We start from the raw sequence: 25,424 nt of genomic DNA on the forward strand, positions 1-25,424 counted from the left end.
GGAAACCTATCATAACTTTTGGATGATATAAGTATTATGTTTAGCTTATTTTCCTGTTGAATATGACTCATATTGTGAAAATACCTGTCAATAACGACTGAGCAGTTGACAATCAAATTCTGCGTGCATAACACCATGACCTTGCGCGTTTTACAAGGACCAAGTATGCAATTGTTATGTGTTATGTTGTTGTTACGTTTAATGTTTAATAAAATGTTAACACACATGAAAAAAAGGGATTGATAACATATATTTTATTTACCAAACATGTATTTATTTAAAAATTACATTAGGGTACATACCTAACCAAAATTTAGGTACTAAAAGTTATAATCTTATATTACTCTATGAAACTTTGTCCTCTTAATTTCTTATATAACCTGTGACTTATTGATTTTTACCTGTGATTTTTACGTAGGTACTAATTTTTATAGCTATAGCTAGGAATTGAACCTAGGACCATTCGGGTGCAGGGTAGAGATGCAATACCATTATATGAATAATGGTACAGATAATGAAGTTAGTCTTACCACCAGCAGTAATAAGTGTTATAATATGTAATCAGTGTACCTAGTTCATAGGTTATAGTTATCTTCGATTCATTAATAAGGTATTTTGAATAGGAATTCAGCACTTCTGTAGACAAAAGCAAAATCGCTCTATGTAGAGCTATTCAAGAATTCCCGTTTTAGTAAACCCATATTAATCTAACAAGTATTTTATAATGTTCATCGTTAATAACTCAAAAATATATTTTCTTTATTTCTTCCAAAATACAAATCACATATCGAAAACGCTTGTATAAGCCCTGTTTCCCTACAGCCCATTGAACCAAACCTAGAGTAGGAGGGTACCAAAAGAACCCGTCGATCACCAAAATCTCATGATGCCCTCCAATTAGACAGTCATACACTCATCTCCCGTATTGCACAATGCTCCTATCCTTTCTCCTCCCCACCAGCACATTAGGTATATATCTGTATGACAGTGGAGGACCATCACACAAGTTCTTTACGAACCGAAGTGACCCCGCATTAACACCATGAAAGCATTCGTAGCGGTAAGTCAGTGTAGTGATGTGCCAGTGATAGTGAAGTGACGTTCAGAAATCAACGTGACATTTCGATTTGCGCAGGAATTTTCATATTTTTTAAGTTTTTTCTTTTCACGATTTTTCGATCTGGAACGCGTCCCTTGATTTCCGAACATAGCTTGTATGTAAAAATAGTTGAATGTGTTTACTAGAACCTATTATTATTTTCCTAAAATTAATTATAACTTAGGGGAGGAAACAGAAACTTTTATTTACTCGTCTTTAAAATAACAACATCTTTGACAATTTTCTATTTTTAAACGAAATTATCTAATTCCTTCCAAATTTGAATCATCCGCATTAAAAAATGCATACCGCAATCACAATTGCAATAGTATTTCAAAAAAAGAACGTTTTCCGCAGATAAAAAAATCAATACAATCCTGAGAATACAGATAAAACGAATCGTTATTCAAATGTCACCGCGTCTAATAAATTCACACAATAAAAAAAGCTAATTACACACGGTGCACGTTTTTGTCGCGATATCAATCTCTATAATTTGAACTAACACAATGGAGATGTAAATCTGCGACTATTTCACAGGCCATTGATCTTATGACATAACATAAGCTTGTATCTATACCAAATCGTTTTAACAATTAGTAAACCAAGTAAAAATAGATTTAATTTTGTAAAACAATCGCATCCTATTTTCGTCACTTTCTTTTACCAAATAAATATGTATATACCCTTTCTTCATTGAAATTCAATTCAAACGAACAACCTGTGTAAAAAATCAAAACGCTTTTTTGAAAATCAAAAATTTAAACAACAAAATTATGATGGAAATATTGTTGTTAAATGTATTCAAATATTTCTTACATCAAATCGAAAAATTTATAGGTAATTGTTTAAAATTAAAAACAGCAAATAAAAAACGGAAAATAAAGAGCAACATTTTATTGAAAACAACACCAAACAACTAAAATGCAAAATATAGATTAAAAAAGCTGAAAATCATTTCAGCACTGAACACACGGGTTTACAAATTATCATAACAAATCAAGAAATATCACTTATGTCATGAGAACATGTAACTGCAACAACTATGCAATTGTGTTGTGTAAACTCGAATATATTATTATTAATCTTAGATAATTATGCGTTGCATCTTTCCTTTCGCTTGAGCCACGGGTCATGGATCAGCTACCGTGTTCGTTTGATTTAATTTGTTGGCTAGGATCGAAAATATTTGACTGGTTTCTCCTAATAAATTTACGAAGAAAAGACAACCTAAAGATTAAAAATGTACCTATTGTAAGAAAATAAGAGAACAAGACAATGGGTCAAATTTGAAACATTACTCAAATATTTAAAAAGTCATAGAATATTTAAAATCCTTACAAAGTCATTTTTCAACATAACGACTTATTACTACCTTGGTTACTACATGTCATTAGTTATTACATGTCATTATTTATGAATTTTATATTTTGCGTAAAAAATATTAGGTCTACACATAACAATACTTGCGGCAATTTTACAAGCCAGTACATAAGGAAATTATTCAATTTGTTTGACATTTACAATAATAACTACATTGTTGGGCATTTGATGGGCAAACTTTTAGACCCAGTTATTATGTTAAATTAAAAAATAGATAAACATCACACTATTTTTTAAACATAAACTTCATATCTAATTACATATCTAATCTTATTGTGATTTATGTCAAAATAACATCAAAAGAGCGCCTGTTAAAAATATGATAATATAGGAAATTGAATAATTTGCTCAAATTACGCAAAATTCCAAGAGCTATTCGTTAAAAGCACTCGGTATGTATTAGAGCCTCTGCATTTTAAACTATGCGTACCAAGAAAAAAGCATTGCAGATATATCTAATACGGTGACATAATCTATCACAAGATCGCAAAGCTAATTCCTAATTGACATGTAGAGCAATTCCAATTATTATCAGTATTCGATACCCATAAAGGACATACTCGTCAACCGTGTCCTACATTCGGCCATCTTCAAAGTCTAATCGATTTTGTAATTGCAACCGATTCTAAACACGATTGTCTTTTACGTGACTCGATTATTTTATATCGATTAGAAAAACTGACGTAATTTGCTATAGATAGCTTCAATGTATTCGGTTGTTAGAAATAATGAAATTTAACGGTTGTAAATTCAATGCGATTGATCAATTTTTGCAATCATTATGGTCAATAGTATTTATTTTCATTATAATATTATGAAATTCATATTTATTAAATTCCATCTTTTTCCTTTATAACTTAATAACTGCAGAACACCTAGGTGCAAAGTAATTAGTGTCAACCATAAATGATCAATTGCCACACAGTTTACATCTTGATAAGCCTAAGATGAATCCATTGCTATTAATTAACTACATCTTGTCAAAAGTTGCATTACGTGACAGTGCACAGATAAAATAATGGTCTGAAGAAAGTCGAGATCAAAGTTTGAGCGTCCGTGACTTCCGCCTTAGTTCGTTAGGACTTTCATTCAATATAATATAACTACACATTTTATAAACTGTACAAATTATTATTCATGTTATCCATGACTTATAATAGAGTCCGTATATTATTTACGAATTATTTTGAACGTGTAAAATTTCAATTTTCGTTTTTAAATCAAAGGTAGAGTAGATACGAAAAAAATACAATCTATCATGAATGCACTTATTATAAAGATATCATTCGCCTTTTAGTGCAATACCTTTTAGAATCATTAATACAATTTGTAAGAACCATAATCTCAACTGCAACAAAAAATTGAGCATAGTGTGTTCACAGCATTATGTCTTCAACATTTTGCACAGATAATAAACCGATGATTACATCTTCAAAAACCCCTTTCTCACGGTAGAATAACCTTTTCGTAAAGTCATCTTTGAGCGTTGACGTAACTTATAGTAATGTTCTGTTCTAGGCGCCTGACCTGCGACCGAACTTTCACTCCAATTCACACTTTATGATCATAAAGTAATAATAAACAACATACAACATGAAAAATATTTAAATTCGAAAATCTCTAATTGTGTTAGCGGTTTTTACTTTAAACTTTTACTTTTACACAATCGTCCAATTAAAAGTTTAGGTCATTAAATTTTAAAATACCATAAATATGCGACATGAATATTAATAAATAATGTAACAATGCATATTTTTATCATATTATTAAGATAATATTAGTTATCATATTACATACTAGCTTCCGCCCGCGACTCCGTCCGCGCGGATGTCGGTCTTGGCGTGGGTGGTTTATTTTTCCATTTTGAGTGACAATGACATCTTATAAATATCTATTGGACCCAAATACAGCTAGGCCTATAATAATACGCAACGTGTGTTCGCGGTTCTACAGAACACTGAACAACGTCTATGGATAAAACTGAAAAATTAATATTAATTTTTTTCCACGTATTTTTTCAGGATAAAAAGTATCCTATTTTACGCCCAGGATAATAAGGTATAATTATACCAAGTTTCATCGAAATCGAACCGTTAGTTTTCACGTGATGTCTTCACATACAGACAGACAGACAGACAGACAAAAATTTTTTTAATCACATATTTGGGTTTGGTATCGATCCAGTAACACCCCCTGCTATTTATTTTTTCAATATTTTCAATGTACAGAATTGACCCTTCTACAGATTTATTATATATGTATAGAATAGATTATTTGCATAAAATATTTGTATTTAAATTCAGAAGAATGCGACTTTCCATTGAATATGATGATACCTCGGGATGATACACTTAAACGGTAAACAAATGAATATTTATTTAGAACAAGGTGTAAAACTATTGCGTATCATAAACGTATTCAGTATATTTTAATGAGGCATTTTGAATAATTAAATATACTTTACAAATAGTCATTAATTTTGAACCAATATTTAAAGACATACAAATAAAAAAGAGCACGTGATATTTAAAACATGTTTTAACAAATTTTATAAAGAGAAAAGAACTGATTCAGTCTATTATAAATCATTACAATAATAATTTATAAAAAATAGGCAGAGCCCAGAGGTCAACAATTACAAAATTTAATATTGTACCTAATCCCACCTCAAAATTATTTAAATTCACTGTAAAAAGAGCTTCTCTTGTTGACTGATTTATTTAGTAATCAAAACAATGTCACGTAAGAAAAAGCTAATAAAAAGAACAATAAAACACAAACGTGTTTGACTGACGCTAAGCACAGAAGCTAAAACATGACAAACAAATGCAGCGCATGTCTGTTAGCATCACTAATATTTACGCAACTCTATTGAATAACATATATTTACATATGAACCTCAAATTACTAAGCAAATAAATCTTAGAAAGTAGAAACAATCATTTGTAATCGTGATAGAGCAAACAATCGCTAATCATTATCTTATCAAACATGCAGATTTCTCTCTTAATTTAAATTTCGTGTTTTTTTTTAATTGCCGCCATTATTTTTTTCGAAGAGGTCAAAAAGGTTAATTGAAACAACACACAGTATAGTTATATAAAAATGACCTGTCAATATGATAAATGATACAATTTTGTTTTTAATTTTCTTTTATTCACACGTATTGAAGATTACAATTATAGATCGTAAATCTAAAATGAAGTATAATATTAATTTGGTCATTCTTCCACAGTGCATAGCCCTGGCCTTGGTGGCGTGTGCCAGCGCCGAGCCCCCATCGGGCTACAACTACAACCGTCCCTCAGGAGGCGGCGGCGGCGGCTTCCACGGCGGCTCCGGCCTCAGCGGCGGTGGCTCCTACCGCGCTGTGTCCTCCGGCTACCAAACCTCCGAGGGACAGAACGTCGACGCCGCCCTCCTGGACCAAATCCGTCAGATCCTCCTTAAAGAAGAATCTTCCTCCAGCTCCTCAGGATTCGGCATCAGCGCTCCTTCCTCCTCATACGGCGTCCCCTCCTCCTCCTACGGTGTTCCTTCCTCCTCCTACGGTGTGCCCCATGGAGGCGGCCGCGTTGTAGGCATCAACCTTGAGGGTATCCGTCAGGCTATCCAGGTCGCCCAATACGAGCAGTCCGCCTCCGGTGGTGGCTACCCGTCCGGCCCATCCACCTCCTACGGCACTCCTTCCGGAAGCTACGGAGCTCCCTACTAAACCAGCCCGATGAACCAAAACGCTCTGAGCGTCGATATTCGGGCGTCATAACATCTGATGGCTCGAATGTAAATAATGTTTGGACGTCAGCCACGTACAATGTAGGTGGCGGCGCCCTGCCGTCCACACCTGGCCAACGCTTGCGACTATGCACGCTTACGGGTTACCCAGCGGTCAGCCAGTCGTAACGCTGTCAGCTCTGACAGATGGCACTTGTCAAGTCAAACGTCATCTGTCAGTCTGCCAGAACGCAGAACGAAGTGGCTCACCGCTGGGAACGACTCTTGTTTTGTATAAAGTATATTTTTAAGGATAGTTTAATTTATGTTTAAGTTTGTTTTTTTTTTTATTTTTTTAAAAAAATAAATACATTTTGACACCGTAATATCTGTTTCTTTATCCCTTTGCCCACATAAAAATTATGCACTGCACACATTTAGTTACTATGAGTACATAGTAACGTACGTACGTACGTAGTACATATACCTAGTAACTCAATGACTGCACATTATTTATAATAAATTTCATTTCACTTTCCATATCAATTCGGTGTAAAAAATATTCTTAAAATATTATATTTTATACAGAGAAATACCTGTTCAGTAATCAAACAAAATTATCCCTAAAGATGTTTTTATTTTTAATATTATGCAGATTTCTAATTTCGTACCTATAATAACGAACGCAAGCATAGTATCATCCGTAAGTGCCGTTTTCATGCACGTATTTTTTACAATTCATAAAAATCCCACACGGGATGCGAGGCTAGATCCTAGTTTACAGCAACAAACATAATTCCGCATGGCGGGACAGTCCCGCGTGCGTGTTAAAATCCGCACGATTTCGCCTATTCAGAGCAGATTATAATAATAATGAATACAATATAACAAAATTATTCCTCACTTTTCATCTTCTTTTGTTACAAAGCTAAAAGACAAATCATGTGCCAAGATGTTCAAAATAATAGTGCACACGCAAGTCGCAAATAAACAAAGCACAGCAAAGAGTGCATGTTCGCAAGATTTTGACGATAACAAACATATTATACATTTAAATGTCTTCATTTATAGAGAACTTATCAAAAACATTCATCAAATTTACATAAAGACGCAACTTTCCCTTATGTTTGTCTTTTAATTAATTTATGCTTACTGCATTGTTATTCAAATCCAAATTTTAAATATAAATTATTATAATTAAGAACAAGGATTATAAATTATAAAAAGATTATTCATAAATTTGAATATTATCAAAACACGTGAAGTAATATTTAATCATGTTTTTTGTATCATAAAAATATGACTATAGTTCTTACAAACTGTAGCAGTTTTACAATCTCATTCGAAATTCGATTTTTCAATTTATTTGCGACTAGCTTTCCGGCCGCGGCTTTGTCTAAAACCTAATCACTACATAGTATAAAACAAAGTCGCTTTCTCAGTCCCTATGTCCCTTTGTACGCTTAAATCTTTGAAACTACGCAACGGATTTTGATGCGGTTTTTATTAATAGATAGAGTGATTCAAGAGGAAGGTTCATATGTATAATAACATCCATTAAATAGTGGTGAAGTACTGTTGTTTTTGAGGTTTCTAATGTGATGTCGTAAATAGTTACATTTTTTCCGCTTACATTGCAAACGCATGCTGAACCCTACGAGTTTTATCAAAATATTGTACTAAGTATTATACACATTGAAAAGTTCTACAGAAAAGTCCGCGATGGTATATGTCTATCTCTTATGGATAAACCACAATAACTTTTTGAAGTGAAAACTTCTTTAGCGGCGTTGGGTATAAAATCTTAAACTCGCGTCAGGACACGTGGCCTGATCGAAAAAGCGTAAGACGGATTTTTTTTTAGCCCTTATATTCCATGCGTAAGGATACCATTCCAAAATATTAAACATGCTGAACGTTAATAATCAAGTTTTCACTTCTGCCGGCACTCCCGGAGTGTAACCCGTCTTTTTTTTTTAGAAGGGGGTGTATGTAGTGTGTGTTATTATTCGCAGTAATCGAATATCGTAAATTCAGCGGTTTGTTGCGCGGCGAATGGCGACACTCCTGCGAGAGCCAGTCGCCTGCCACTCGCCTACCTAAGTGTAATAAAGTATAAATTTATAAATGTAATAAAGTAGTTCAGCATATCCGGTATTTAATTTGAAGACCCCAGCCTCTGTACACTAAATATCGATCGATCAATCGATCGATCGATCAATCAATCGATCGATCGATCAATCAATCTATCGATCGATCAATCAATCAATCAATCGATCAATCGATCTATAAATCGATCAATCATTCGATCAATCAATCAATCAATCAATCAATAATCGATCAATCAATAATCGATCAATCAATAATCGATCAATCGATCAATCAAAAATCAATCAATTGATATATCGATCGATCAATCGATCAATCAATCGATCAATCAATAATTTATCAATCGATCGATCGATCAATCTATCAATCGTTCGATCGATCATTCTATCAATCGATCAATCAATAATCGATCAATCAATAATCGATCAATCAATAATCGATCAATCAATAATCGATCAATCAATAATCGATCAATCAATCAATCGATCAATCAATCGATCATTCAATCAATCAATCTATCGATCAATAGATATATCGATCGATCAATCGATCAATCAATCAATAATCGATCAATCAATAATGGATCACTCAATAATCGATCAATCAATAATCGATCAATCAATAATCGATCGATCGATCAATCAATCAGTAAATAATCAATCAATAATTGATCAATCAATAATCGATCAATCAATAATCGATCAATCAATAATCGATCAATAATCGATCAATAATCGATCAATCAATAATCGATCAATCAATAATCGATCAATCAATAATCGATCAATCAATAATCGATCAATCAATAATCGATCAATCAATAATCGATCAATCAATAATCGATCAATCAATAATCGATCAATCAATAATCGATCAATCAATAATCGAGCGATCAATAATCAATCGATCGATCAATCAATCAGTCAATAATCGATCAATCAATAATCGATCAATCGATCAATCAATAATCGATCGATCAATCAATCAATCGATCAATCGATATATCGATCGATCAATCAATCAATAATCGATCAATCAATAATTCATCAATCGATCGACCGATCAATCTATCAATCGATCAATCAATAAGCGATCAATCGATCAATCAATAATCGATCGATCAATCAATCAATAATCGATCAATCAATAATTGATCAATCGATATATCGATCGATCAATCAATCGATCAATCGATCAATCAATCGATCAATCAATCGATCAACCATTCGATCAATCAATAATCGATCAATCAATAATCGATCAATCAATAATTGATCAATCGATATATCGATCGATCAATTGATCAATCGATCGATCGATCAATCAATCAATCAATCAATCTATCGATCAATAGATATATCGATCGATCAATCGATCAATCAATCAATTATCGATCAATCAATAATCGATCAATCAATAATCGATCCATCAATAATCGATCAATCAATAATCGATCAATCAATAATCGATCAATCAATAATCGATCAACATATAATCAATCAATCAATAATCGATCAATCAATAATCGATCAATCAATAATCGAGCGATCAATCGATCGATCGATCAATCAATCAGTCAATAATCGATCAATCAATAATCGATCAATCAATAATTGATCAATCGATATATCGATCGATCTACTATCTTAAACGATAGCTCACGTGCGGGTGGCAAAGTTGAGCGGGTTGCTTGTTAGGGGTGTACACATAGAGTTTTAAGAATTCATCTATTTGTCAAAAAAATTCGTCTGGAATTTTATAAGTATTTTTTACGTACTCAGCATATGCAAAACTAAAACCTCCTTGGGGCTTAGTATACCGTTGCTGGGACACCCTGTATATAAAAATGAATCGCAAAATGTGTTGGTAAGCGCATAACTCGAGAACGGCTGAACCGATTTCGATAATTCTTTTTTTATTATATTCCTTGAAGTACGAGGATGGTTCTTATGTAGAAACGTAAATATGTACCCACCACGGGCGAAGCCGGGGCGGGCCGCTAGTAAATTATAAATTATTTACTAATAAAACCTATCTCTTGAATAATTCTTAACAAAATGAGTTGCGTAGATTTAAAAATTTAAGCATACAAGGGACGGACCTATAGGAACAGAGAAAGCTACATTTTTTAAACTAGGTAGGTATATGCGCTATTTAGTTTTTTCCCTCCAAAAGTCAGTTTTTTGAATGTCCATCGTTGTCCAGCAGTGGACGTCCCACGGCTGAAACGAATGAACGAACGAACGAAATATTCATAAACACGGAATAAAGAGCGTAGACCGTACATAAAAAAGTTTCGACGTTTCTAACGTAAATGTGCAGGCGCTGAAATTTTTGTTTGCAATATTGAGGGATTTGAATTTGATTAATTTTTCGAACATAAAAGTAGTTTTAATCACTTCTTTTGTAAGACCTTTTTGTTTTTATAACTTAACTATTCTGCTAGTGACGGTCACTTTAAGATAAATCTGGCAATTTCGAGATAGGTATTTAATAATAGTCTAAGAACTATATTTCCTTGATCTAGATTTGATTCATTCATCCTCTCAAACTTTCGATATTTATTATCAAAAGAGCATAGGACAATATAATATAATACAATAAAAGCTGTGTCGTTTTGACATTACAATAATTTCAATTGCAAAGAATTTATTACAACAATTCTTATAAAAAGCTCTTTTATTTAGACGTACATATAATTCAATTGCATATATTGCAGTTTTCTCATTATACCATTACGCAGCTCAAAGATGTTCTACCCGCTTTCTAGCGCTCAAGCTGTGGCTCAAGTCGCACTTGACCCGCTCTATGACGCGCAACGCCGGGGCACCAACCAATGGATCTCGAGTACCTACTTCTTTAGATTTCTTCAGCTTTACGATTGCAAATGCGCACTTTTTAGCGATGAAAGATTATTCTTGAGATTGTTAATATAGAGCCATTGAAAACGCGGATTTATTGTTATTTGTTGATAAAATGTATACGTTAGAGATATCTACTTAGATCGATGATTATTAAGAAATACTGTATTTTAATTAAACGATTATAGTACCTTATTATAATGGATTCAATTTTTGTAGCCACGTGGTGACATGGACTACTCATCCGCTAACCAAAAGATTATTTTTTTTTTTTTTCATAAAAAAAATCAATTGGTGGACCCGCAACAAGCCACATTAGCGCCCACAGGGACTGCGTAGGTAAACAGATTAAAAAAATTTAATTTTGAATCGGACGAGATTTTTTTTCCCCATACACCTACAGTTATCTCGTTCCTAATGGCCTCCAGCGACCCACTTGGCCGCTACCATCGTTTGATCATTATGAAATGCAATCCCACGACTAATCGTTTAAATCTCGGACATAATACAGCGTTACATAAACCACAATAAGATAATGGCAGCACCTATGTGACGCAAGCGTAATTACTGTGTGAAAGTTGAAAAAATTGTGTTAATTATTGTTTTAGCTATTGCTGCGGCCGTTATGACATTTTTAAAGATGTGTAGTTTATTGCAGACGATTTGTAACGTTTAATTATAGGTGGATAGTGGCAGAAACCGCTTGACGCATCGCACCTTCTCGTGTTGTCTGTGTTGACTTGAAAGTGCGATTAGATGATGGCTTGTTTTATTAGCTCGCTGTATCAGCCGCACTAGGAATACTTTTTCCCGCTTTTACATTTTTCATTGCTGCTCCATTCTGATTGATTATTATATGTCGCTCGTTATGTTATAATATAAGTTCTAGCCCGCCTTCCATATATGAACTATCCAACATCAATTCAATTCGAACATATGTCTGTGATTCGAACCAATAGTTTTTCAGATTTGGACGTTCAAATAAGAAACTAACTCATTTATCTGGAATTATAATCATGATCCCCCTCACCCCTCCTCCTTCTGCATCCGCCCTTGATATATTCATCCATCCATCTTCACAAACTTTCACGTTTATAGCAGTTCGCAGTAGGATTGAAAGTGCATTCTAAATTCTCTATATAAAAAAAATCTAACCTATATTCTGAATCCTTACTAATATTTTAATGTTAAGAGCCAAGAAAACAAGTTAGAGAATTCAAAATCAGGTTTTCCTATTATAAATTTTATTGCTGTCGCGCTATGCCCGTCGTCCGAAGCCTTCCCCGTAGAGCGCGACAGGGACTGCAGCTCGGGCAGCGAAAGTACCTAGGAAAATTACGCAAATTCGACGTTTTGTAGTCCCCTGTGTCCTCCAATACTGGACCGATTTAATTACTTTTTTCATAATTTAGTACCTAGAGAAAAGTATAGGCTATGTTCCTACGTTTTGCATATAGTGTTCAAAAATTAGTCTTATGGAAGACGGAACATAACGGAAAATCTGTCCTATTTCTTACGTTTTGAAAGATTCATATCTTTTTTAATAATTAGGATATGAAAAAAGGAAAACGTAGGATCATGGCAAAGCTAGTAATATATAAAAGAGTTTAGTGTGGCATTTTTAATAACTGAAAAACATATTTGAATAGGCTCTATATAAAACGATAGTCTAGCCAAGAGATGCCGAGATATATATATATATAGATATATAGATAGGTATTGCTAAGTGTATTTTCATCATATAAAAATATACTGCGTCTAATATAGCATTTTTATGTGACACATTTTTAGGTCACTTGCACCCACACGCATTTGTTTAAAGGAAATTAAATAACACACATTTTAATAAAACATACATTTAATCGCAGCATTCTTCCATTTAATCCTTAACTCTCACCTTACAATTATGATTTAAATTACAATATCAAGTATAAAACAATATCCACACAATAATATTGCGGTAATTACCTACTTAATTTAATTGGCACTTAGCACAACTTAAAAGAGAGTTGTCATAATACAACAGATTGCAATGAATATTTCGTCCTATAGAGTATCACAATTTGGACCTTGGGAGTTATAAATTTAGTATTCTTACACAGCCAATTATTAATTGATATTTAAATAGGCACCATTTTTTTATTCATATACATCTTATTTAATCGCTTTTTACAATATTATTTACGTTATAAAAACCTAATAGCATGGTTATGGGTTGACTTATCGTGTTCGATAGATGAAAAATACTCTGGTAAAATTATGACAATAGAATACAAGGCACCATATTCGTTTCGTTTCGTGTTTCCTTTGAACGCAAAAATAAGTGAACCGATTTCGCTGAAATTTGGTATGCAGATAGATGATATTCTAAATGTTTATTTATATAGGTAACAAAATAAATATCAACGCGGATTAATTTACTATTGAATTATTAAATATCAAATTCTGTTCCACCTACAAATAAAGGTCTAATATATAGCGGGGATCTACTACCATCACTTACTAAAACTGTTTTGTTCATTTTGATGTAATTCAATACAATACAATCATTTAAATACAATATCGTAATAGGTCTAATGACTTTTATAATATGTTTGGTCGTAAGTAAAACAATATCAATTCATTTTTGCTTCTTACATCTGGAAAACCATTTAAATATACAATGGTTATATATGAGACTTATTTTTATAGCCAAATGTATGCAATAAAGCATAATTGGATTAACCAATGCTTAAATAATTTAACTTTCTTTATCATTTTTCATGCCATTAAATTAAAATTGGATTTCGCAGTCCTTTGTTTGAAGCAAAATAGTAAAACAAAAGAAATATAGTTCATATCAAATCTCGATTTCATCAACAATTATAGATTGACAAAGTTATAGATACCTATGACTGAAATTATTACAAATAGTTATTAAATTATAAATTAATTATTGGCGACATATACTTACTTAGCAACAATAATTTACAACAATTAGCTAAGAGAGGATCCCATTTTATAAAATTAATCTTATTCAAATAATTCTATCTCTTTCTATGTTAAGATATTTGACCATAGAATGAAAGAGACAAAGTATAAATTAGATTAAAGATTTATTATATAAAAGACATCACTATGTAAAATTATTATTAAGTGTTTCGAATGGAGCTGCCTTCTGAAGGCGTCGTATTATACAAATAAGATTATAATATTAGTCTACTTCGATAGGAAAAATATGTACATAATACATCTTACAATTTATAAATGCTTACAAAAATATAGTTCCTCTATTTACAAGTATAAAACTAGAAGAATAATACCAAACAACCATCTCTAATTGCAAAAGTAACCTACCTTTGTTTTAAACTTTCATCTCAACAATATTTGTTCATTACAACAACAAACTAAAATCACAATACTGCGTCATAAAATATACAATTGCTATACATCCCTTTACAGATACGTAAATGCTAAAATTGTCATAATATTTTATAATCGAGACTAGCTCAAACCCTGTGCTAGCTTGCACCTTTCTCGTTGCTGTCCTGGGGCCACAACACTTCTGGATGATTTAACATATAATAAGTCATGTGTTTATCACTACCATACGTAGATGCCTTCGTTCCCAAACACATCAAAAACTGACTTTTTTCTAAATTCTTATCACAGTCCACCGAATGAAATTTATGCACCAAACTCTCGTCTGCTATCCTAAACACAGTTAAATTTGACTTAATTAAAGTTTCGAAAAACTGTACATCTTCTAATCCCCAGCCTTTGATATTTAAATCGAAACCACCGACCCTTTCAAAGTCACATTTGTACATGCTAAGTATACCGAAACCGTATTGCCTAAAATAACCTAGATCCTCGTGTATTTCTTTGCTATATTTCAAGTCCGCTAGCTCCCTGTCCGATTTAGGAGTATCACTATCTAAAAATTTACCTATATCTGTATTAGTCACTAGTGTTTCACCTATGAATTTGTTATAATCCTCTCCGTTTACGACATCAGGATTATATTCACTGAACACTATTGGTGAGTACACTTGATTGTATTTCACTGTGTTAATTCTAATGCGCCTGAGCGTGATGTGGTTAAACATCATATCCACATCTATAAAGAACACTAAATCGTCACTTGAGCATTCCTTGAGTCCTTCTGTTAAAGCTGCACCTCTGGAGAACGTAGTGGACCCCATGTGCACTATTTTTATGCCTTTCCCGTACAGATCATTATAATGATCTATCAAGGCTTCCGCATTTCTGTAATCGAGTGGATTCTTGCTATCCAAGTATAAAACGACTATTAAACTAACAGCTTCATTGCTATTGAGCACGATATCTTCGTAGTTCTTCATGAAACGTCCGAATATCTCCTGTCTTCCCAGAAGCGGTAGGATGAAATGTATCCTTCTGTCGTAGATGGGATATTCATAATCATCGTCACTCCACTTCAATACGTTTGGAAGGTTATTCTGCAGTTTCATGAGACCACTTTCGATGGCCTCTTTGACGTTAAGCTTGTCGAGGAAGCCGGCGGGTTGCGGACTCGGCTCGTCGAAGTCTTCGTAATCGAGAGGGTCTTTCATGTTAATTTCCTCGAGCAATTCTGGTTCTTCGAATGGCGGTGGCTCACCCATTGGCAGTTCTCTTATTTCAGTTCCTGAAAATCATGAGAGGTAATTTATATCATAAAATTATAAAACCCAATATATACATACTTGCTAAGCATCATAAGATATAGATCAATCATTACGTTTACAGTCACTAAAACCGATAAACCAGTGTGAAGATATTTTTAAATGATGATAAAAGTAACAGACTACGTTTGTACAAAATAATATAATGCGGAGTTTCCATATTATGCAGTAGTATTGTTAAATATTAAGTAATTTGATATTTAAAAAATCGTGAAATATTCCTTGTTCTTTATATTCTAATCTACACGATTTTTAACAGATTAATCACGAACACACCAACCTGTAAAAGTCTGCTGCAAGTACGCATGCCGTCGAACAGCTGCCGTCATCTTCCTGCCCCTATACCTCCTGTACTTCAGCAGCAGGTCCAGCACGTGGTCCACTCCGTGCAGCGGCTGCAGCCTCGTGTATCCATATAGCAGCTCGTTGAAGTCGATCACCCGGCCGCGCTGCCGGGATGGCGCGTTTATTATTTCCATCACCTGTAATGTGAACAAGGAAATTGTAGTTTTAGTACGACGTTATTAGGAAGTTTCTTTAATGTTTGGGTAACTCATTCATGTTTAAAATAGGTGTAGTTGATTTACTTGTATTTAATTATCCAATACTAGCTGTGCCACGCGGTTTTACCAGCATTGCTCCGCTCCTATTGGTCTTAGCATGATGATATATAGCCTCGAAAAATGGGCTATCTAACACCGAAAGAATTTTTCAAATCGGACCTAAGATTAGCGCGTTCAAACAAACAAACAAACTCTTCAGGTTTATAATATTAGTTATATTTTCTTTATAAGATTAAGCTAAGTAGTTGATATTCTAATTTCGACGTTATCTATCCATTATTACCAAAGCGACTGAAGCCGAAACAGGATAGGTTTTAAGTTTTAACTCATACATGACAATATTATAATTATGCAAATAGTATGTCTATTTATATTTCAAATCTAGATAGTAGACAAACGTATGGACGTTAGATAGAAATCAAACGACTAACATTTCAAGTTTCAACATTATTCGTACCAAAAATAATTCTCAAGAGACTAAAATTATATAATAAACAAGGCTAGATGATAGATATATTACTTAAATGTTAAAAAAATCTATCCATTTACATATTTATTACATATATTATAATAAATATAAAAAATATTTAATATAGCGAACAAAATAATGTTTAAACACATAGTTAAGAGAATTAAAATGTAAAAATAATACAAATTAAAGATGTCAACGATTGAATGGCCAAATTTATCTCCTATGACGAGCTAACAATATCACTAATTTGAATAAACTGAAACCCATAGTAACAGCAAGTTGATATCAAATAATAATACCTAATAATCAGGCTACTTCAGAAAAGAAAAAGAAGCGTTAAAATGTCAAGTGATGAGATATTATATCAATCAAGATATTTTTCCACTTATAGATAAAAATATTCGAGATTGAACTGCACTGAAGAAAACTAATCTTTTACTTTCATAATAAAGAGTTTAATATTTTTCAATATCAAGTAAATGCAGCAATAACAATGCTCGATGAAAGAATGTGTTTAAAATTATTATTAAATTATTGTAATTTATCTCAAATTCTTATTACTTATAACTACTACAGTCCAAAAATATTTATTTCAATTATCATCCAGAGGTTTCAAAGGTTCCAATAAATATTTATTTTGTTAGATTTGAAAAAAAAACGTGGATTACACGAAAATACTCCTCTCCTGATCTTCCTCACTTAAAAACGCTATGAATATATTATATTTTGAATATTGTTTACCTCTCTAATGACGTCATCAAGGGCTTCTTTCAGAGGGCTCTCGATTCTTCTTTTAGGGTTGGAGTGGCTCATGGAGTAGATAGATTTACTGATGTAGTCGAACGGAATAATATCTTCTACCGTGTTTGCTTTATATCTGTTGAAATCTATGGGTGCACCTGAAATGTTGCAAACGTATGGTTAAATAGCGAAACAGAAGTTAGAATTGATGAAAAAGGTGGTGGACAATAAAATTATTATTAGTTTAATCACACTGAAAATAAAATAAGGAAAATATATATATGATCTATAATTTATAAAAGCCAGATTTTTTATCTATGGTCCTTGACCCATGCTTTGCTAAAAATAACTTTTTGCTATAGGTAGTTATACATAAAAAAATCTTCTAGGTTAGTAGGTACTATACGAAGCTAAATTTGGCGTGAAACTTGTTTACGGCTTCACCCAGATTAACCCGAAATACAAACAATCAAATATTTCCTCTTTCCTATTATACAGGGTGTCCCACTGTTGGTATACTAAGCTCAAAGGAGGTTATAGTTTTGCATACGCTGAGTACGTAAAAAATACTTATAAAATTCCAGACGTATTTTTTTTTCAAATAGATGAATTCTTAAAACTCTATGTGTACACCCATAACAAGCAACCCGTCCAACTTTGCCACCAGCACGTGACCTATTGTTTAAGATTATGTTTTCATAGACAAAATGGTTACATTAGAGAAGCGGTATATGCCGGCTGCGCGAAGCTAGAGAAGAAAACATGAATTTTCAGGAAAAATTTAGCAAAAAATTTTTGACGTAATTTTGTTGTTTAAGTATTTTTTACGTGATCAGTGTATGCAAGACTACAAGTCCCTTCGCGCTTAGTATACCAATAGTGGGACACCCTGTATATACGTATATAGTAGGTATAGATGTCTTCCGGTCTGTCTCTGTCTTTTTAAACAACCTCCAGCCTTTCAATAAAATGACACAATAGACGCTCACCTAATATTTTATTATTCCCCAAATACCCTGGTGTGCCCATCTTCGCGGGGAACAGCGGAACACCCCCCGGCAGCTCGTAATCAGCTACCTGGTCCTGTTCCACTCCAAGCTCCTTCACTGATGATGCTATCTCCCTGTGCAGGTCTAGTGATGTCTCCCGCAGGTCTTGGATTTTGAGGTTCTGGAAAATATAGAAGAACCTAAATAATGAGGTGTGCAAGCTTTTGTACTTCTAAAAATTGGAAGTAATTTTTACCCATATAGATTATAGTGTGGATAAGTATATATTTGTAATTTTTTTATAACAGTGTTACTAAAATGTTCAGACATGTTCCATCTTCATGCTAATACATATAACGAAAACTGTTTATGGATATTAGAATAGAAATAGATTATACATAGTTTAGAAACAGCCATAGACTATTATTACATTATATTTTTGTAAAAATAACATCTGAACAACCTGGTGGTACCTGATGGTTATAAATATATAACCATCGGGTACCACCGGTTTTGACAGCCATATCTGCAATAAACAGTAAGCTCTTGCTGCGAAAGATTACAAGTTTCTCTGATTTATAAACTCCAGCAATAAAAAGGTAATGTAAATATCTAAGTAATTCATTTTAAATTTGTTAAGTAAGTTAAACATTATAATTAACATGTATAAGCAAATTGTAACGAAAACAAAATTCCTCGCGTGTACCGGTTTGCTTATGGCGCCAGTATACCTACAATTACTATTTATAAATTTCTTAATATAAAATACATTTAACATTCATGTTTATTAGGTTGTAAAATATAAAATGTCCAGTATAATAAAACTACTCAAATAATATAAAAGCTTGTTTTCCACATTCACAAAAAAGTGATTATAATCAAAAATACACTCATGATTTTAGATTTTATTCGCAGATTTTTTTTCGTTTGTATTTTCGTCTATTTCAGAGGCTACCTTTAAATTATTTTTTTTAAAAGAGTTTAGGATGGTTTATTACACGATACTGACAAGTCCTTTTTTTGAAAATGCTCCTAATTAGCCGCTCGCCCCCACATTCGACATGGAAAAATAGTCTAGCCTAAAAAAGCCTATATAGCGATAAGGATGCAGCTTTGTAAAAGAATTAAAAAAAAAACAGTTCATCAGATCCAGAGATACCCCTATAACGTCACAAACTCCCAAACGTAACCTTTTTATTACAGTAGTTAAGAATCTATACTAATGTTATCTCTATAGATAATATATCATCAACTTTCTATATCACGATGCACCAATTTAAACAGTACCGATAGCCGATGAGAACAATGTGCAAATTGATTTAAATTTCAATCAAAATGTTTTGCACGTTCGTCTTGTCTCGATTTTTTATTAGAGCCGTCACTGAGTCACAACTTTTGACTATTAACTGCATCTTCTTTAACTGTTATTTTAATATTTAATCAATGTATTTTCTTATTGGAATATCTACATTTAATGTCCACATACATAACGTAAATGTAACACTCCTAAAAAATTCTCCCCTTTCTAGGATAGTCGGGTAAAAAATATTACTTAATTTTTATTTTTATTTATTAATTTTTATTTACAGAATATATCAAGTATATTTATTTATACTTGACATTCTGGAGATAACAAAGAAATCATGTCACCATGAAATGAAAACGAAAAGACATCGTATGCTACAGCTAGTGTAAAGAAAAATTCAAATAAAAATCTAATGAATTAAAATTCAAATAAACCTTCACGAAAACGGGTGGCAAAGGTTTTTGTGCATAACGAGGTCATTCCACCTTTGTTATTTCCCGCCAATGCAAATATTGGTAGACTGCATTTCAGACATGTTGGTCAGTCAGGCTATCAAACCTTTTTTAGTTTTATATTTATTTTGTAAATTATATGTTGTTAAAACGAAAACAAGGAATGAAATTCCTACTGGATCACAAAATTAAAGTATTTAAATGTATCTATAAATAGATTTTTGTTTTGTATGATCAACCAAATTGTGTGATAACGGCCCTAGTTGCTACTTATATGAAATCAGCTATCTACCACTACAACACAATCAAAACCACCCCTGTTTCAAAGATTATCCGATAAAAATAGACAAACATTCAGCCAATAATAAGTACACAAAACAACAAGTCATATATTTCCTAGAAGCATCAAATAACTGAAGCCTAATACAATATAATTTATGGCAATATTTAGTAACTAGATGAAGAATGGCCGCGGTAACAGAGACATAATTATCTTATATTCAAAGCCTACCGAGCTATATTTCATTCACCATAAATATTGTTAGTATAATTACTAGTCCAGAATGTTTACGACCCATAAACCTTTAGAGTCTGTTTTAATAGTAAATAAGTAATATTAATCTGTGGTGTTGGCCTAATTATGTTTCAATTACGTCCTCTTGCTAATCCTGTATGAAAAATAGTCTAAAAACAAGTCTAGTCAACAAACAAAATCCAGACGTCGATATAGCACACATTGAAGTTAGTTTTACCAGTTGGAGTAGGCCAACATTTAGTTCAAAATGATCTATACTAATATTATAAAGCTGAAGAGTTTGTTTGTTTGAACGCGCTAATCTCAGGAATTATTGGTCCGATTTGAAATTCTTTCGGTGTTAGAGCCCATTTATCAAGGAAGGCTATATCATCACGCTAAGACCAACAGGAGCGGAGCAATGCGGGTGAAACCGCGCGGCACAGCTAGTAATTAATAATAATTTAATACCTAAATAAATTTTTCCAGTAACTTAATCTCACGCCTTTATCACAGTATTACAATATTATTTCCTACAGTAAGGAATCGCCTTTGATGTCGCGCGATGCCGCCGCCAGCGTAGGTAATTACGCTGCCACACGAAAATACGCTAGGGTTGCAACAAATGGGAAATAAAACAATTGTGATTATTAATATTATGATGAAATCTTTATTCATATGTACATTCAAAATAATTGCGATTATTAAATCTGATGTAATTATTTGTTCATAAATATATAATTACAGATATTGCACTGCTAAATATTATTTACGTGGACACTTTATTTTTGGATGTTCTTAATTGTATATTATAACATTTAACTAAGTAATGCATTCGCATTGGGATGTACAATCTGATTAGAAAATAATGAGGACAACATATACATAGCTTTGATTTTAATTCAACAGATACAATTAATACAATCTTTCTGAAATATTGTTTCCTTCTGGGATTTCAATGTAGATTTACATCCGTAAACCGAACAGTTTGTGCGCGCCATAATAGAATATGTAAGTACCTATGTGTAATAAAATTATTAAACAAAAAATACGACTGCGTCATCCTTTCGCGCTAGGTAAAGCAAACTAAGCGTGTTTGCTTTACGCGGCCCGCGTCGCCCGACCCCCGCCAGTTCCCCTCCGTTTCTCTGCACAAGTACATTCGTCGCACTACTGTAGGAAATAATGGTAATACTGTGCCTTTATCAAGTCCCAAACTATCTAAAGCATGCAATGTGTAAATTAAACATTTTAATAATTTTAACGCTTCAAAACTCGTAGAAAAGAAAACGTAATGTTCAAAACACAATTTTTTTGTATGGGAAATGCCCGTCAGCAAAAGCGAAGTGCACGCAAGCGAAGCCGCAGGCAAAAGATAGTTAATTACGATAGAAAAAATAGACAGACATCCGCTTGTAAAGAAGATAGTTTATTAATCATCATTATATAATGTGGATGCATGTAAGCTTTATAAAATGCAACCTTTAGGACGGGACCGTGAGAATTATAAATTATTTTATATCTACATGGAAAGCAAAGAAAAATATTTTGCCATCTTAAAACATAAATACGACAAATACCAAATAGTATAAATATACAAAAAGCCTTTTAATGATTTAATAAAAATAAGTAAACAATCTAAATCAAAACTCTAAAATTATAGAATTAACTTTGTTTTAGGATAAGGGAAAAGGGCAGATGCATTTCACATCTGTTTCTCCGAGGTATTTAATTAACGGACTCAAGCAGGTTATCAGCCGTTCATACGCAACCCGATTACCCGACCAAAAGGATTAAAAATTTTACCCGATTGCAACAATGGAAAGTCATGTTTTCGAGTAATTTTAGCTTGAGAAGTGTTTCAATTGTGAGACACACAAATAATTAATTTAAACGAAAGATTCATATACCTACCTAATGATTTTTATTGATCTCGACCAACACCAAATTCTAACAATATACATCAAATTAAAATTTAAAAGTTAAAGACATTGTTTTTTTTTTGTGTAGTGTCTCTCGATGTTAGCCAGAAGGGCTTAGCTACATCTTAACGCGGACGCGTGGGTGAACTGAAGGAAGAACTGAAGAAGAAACTTCTATCTAATTTCCTAAATGAATCACCAAAAAATTACCTTAAAATAAGTATGCAATCTGTACATCTGCCTGTGATCCTTAACGGGATGCAGCGAGATGGCGCGGTGGACCTCCCGCTTCTTCAAACGGCCGGTGTACGCCGCGGATCCACTGCTGTTGTGATGCAGGATCGTTTGCATCTGGAAACATGCGGGTGGATTGTTAGTTGTTTTATTATCTGTGTATTGTGTGAAGAATAAGTGTCTTTAGGTATAAAACACTCGATAATTAATCGCGTGACTGCTTGGTAATCTTTGTAAAATATGTTTCTTAAATCAACCTACTATCGTAATTCTATAGAAACCATATTTTATAAAATATCGCGTTTTGAACATGTAATTTGATTAAAATGTGTTGATATTTGAATGGATTCTTGTTACTCTTAATCAATCATTCCATAAGGACGGATAGAAAAAAAATTAAACAGCTTTAAAGTCTTGTACAGAGTACTACAGCTTAAATACAAACATGCATTTTTCTGCATATCCTATATCAGATCATATATTCCAAGCTATTTAAATGCGCATGTTTGCATTAAAAATAGATTTTACGAGATAATTTCATATACATAATGTAAAAACTTATAACTTGCTATTTTTCATTTAATACATCTTTTAAAAAATAGCTAAAGTAATAATTTTGCATTCCCAGAAAAGGGACACAGGATATATTAAACCTTTAACAACCGCTATCCTCTATCCCTTTGATTAAACGTTAAACAGAATAGCCATTTCCGAGATATTTTGTGCAAACATTTTAGCGTCAGAAAGTTTCTAAGAATGCATTTTCCTGTTCAACAAGTTTATATTTTAAATGTTTATATTTTAATCGTTGTTACTCGTGCAATATTAACTTTGGTTTATAAAAACAAACATTATTGAAGTGCCATGTCACGATTAGTGTGATGATTGTTAAAAACACTAAATAGTCTAAGTTCCCAACTGCAGGATTACTTCGTTCATAGTTTTTTGCGGCCAAATTTTGATTGGAAATCTAGTCGATATAATATATTCTCCTAATTATAAATATATACATAAACTTTTGGTTCCATCAAAAAAACTATGAACGAAGTTATCCTGCGGTGGGATCTAGTACTAAAATAAATATAAGGTTTTCAATGTGGTTTTCAATTTTCATTGAGTATACCTAAACAGCGTTAACTAGTTATAAGTTTTTTTACTTTAATGTTCTAATACTGTCTGCCTGGTCAATTTTCTATACTTGGATCTTGCTCAGTCTTTAAATTAAGTAAAAAGAAACCTTATCGAGCAAATAAATAGAGCCGAAATCGCTTATCAAATCCACATTCAAAACTACATAATATTAATTAATATTAATGCGAAAATAGTGCATTATGAATTATGACCGTTTAATGTTTATCAACCGTGAAGTTTAAGGGTCGCAGTAAAATTAATTAGAATTAATTACCTTTTCTTATCAGCGCACATAATCGCAATTCAATACCTTTACGGCAATCATTTTATATTAATTTGTTTTCATTATTTCTATAAAGTCTATTTATCAGTAACTAATTATTTGACTTAAGAAATAAAGTATAGGTATATATAATGTTTTCTAATCTCTGCCTCCTGGCTTGAAAGCAGATTTAGATTATCCTCTGTGTATATAGACTTAAAATTACTGTTTTCTTACTTAGTATTTAACACTCATACTAAACATACCAATACTTCCAGTAAAAACTAAAAAGTTCTATCTATTAGTCTATGCAGAAATATATATTTATAGAAAATGTGGTTATTGCAAATGGTTAGTTTTGAAAATTTGTGAATACTTTTTCTAAGGATTGTTTGATTGAATCTATACTAATATGTATTATAAAGAGGAAAGGTTTGTATGTATGTATGTATGGTTATCACGCATAAACATACTGGACCGATTTTGATGAAATTTGGCACAGATAATCTTTAGACCCTGAGAAATAACATAGGCTACCTTTTATTGCGAAATATGTACCACGGGCAAAGCCGGGGCGGAACGCTAGTTGTATAATAAAATATGAATAAATACACGTTTAATCCTAATTGGATTTATCTCGCCGTCTGTATTTATGTTAAAAGCACATTATGAAAAAATGTTTTACATTAATAAGGACGAGTATTTTATCAAAACTTATAACCCATTACTGCGGCATTCAGAAAGGTTCATGAATATTTAACTAATTAATATTATTTCACATCAATACGCTAACGACACATCGACTGTGGGATCCATATTCTAAAAAAATAATTATTATAAATGCGAAAGTCTCTCTATCTCGTTCTCATTTTTGGCATAGCAGCGATATCAATACAATTAGGAATGAAAATAGTTGAAAACGCATTGTCATAGTCTACTATTACCAGCGGATGAAACCGGAGGACATAACTAGGTGCTAATTCGGAA

The 25,424-nt window shown here is 32.6% G+C and overlaps 2 protein-coding genes across 2 annotated transcripts in view; one reads left to right on the plus strand and one right to left on the minus strand.

Annotated features, from left to right (window-relative positions):
* The first annotated feature begins 942 nt into the window (after positions 1–942).
* On the plus strand, positions 943–6,582 carry LOC149900366 (uncharacterized). Its single transcript, XM_090112958.1, has 2 exons — positions 943–1,060; positions 5,718–6,582. The coding sequence occupies exons 1-2, from the start codon at positions 1,043–1,045 to the stop codon at positions 6,195–6,197; spliced, it is 498 nt and encodes a 165-aa protein (XP_089969084.1). The 5' UTR covers positions 943–1,042; the 3' UTR covers positions 6,198–6,582.
* A 6,424-nt stretch (positions 6,583–13,006) lies between these two features.
* The window catches only part of Chsy (Chondroitin sulfate synthase), a 60,066-nt gene continuing 47,648 nt past the window's right edge, over positions 13,007–25,424 (minus strand). Inside the window, exons 2-6 of the mRNA XM_090113186.1 lie at positions 23,021–23,161; positions 18,617–18,797; positions 17,628–17,785; positions 16,132–16,333; positions 13,007–15,814 (exon numbers count right to left, since the gene is read on the minus strand). Coding sequence (XP_089969312.1) covers positions 14,667–15,814; positions 16,132–16,333; positions 17,628–17,785; positions 18,617–18,797; positions 23,021–23,161 — 1,830 coding nt within the window. The 3' untranslated portion in view covers positions 13,007–14,666. The remainder of the gene's footprint in view (positions 15,815–16,131; positions 16,334–17,627; positions 17,786–18,616; positions 18,798–23,020; positions 23,162–25,424) is intronic.

Source organism: Colias eurytheme, chromosome 19 (genome assembly GCF_061535395.1).
Source record: "Colias eurytheme isolate Ceu_HAF_F1 chromosome 19, ilColEury1 Martin Lab GWU primary, whole genome shotgun sequence".
Taxonomy (NCBI): Eukaryota; Metazoa; Arthropoda; class Insecta; order Lepidoptera; family Pieridae; genus Colias; species Colias eurytheme.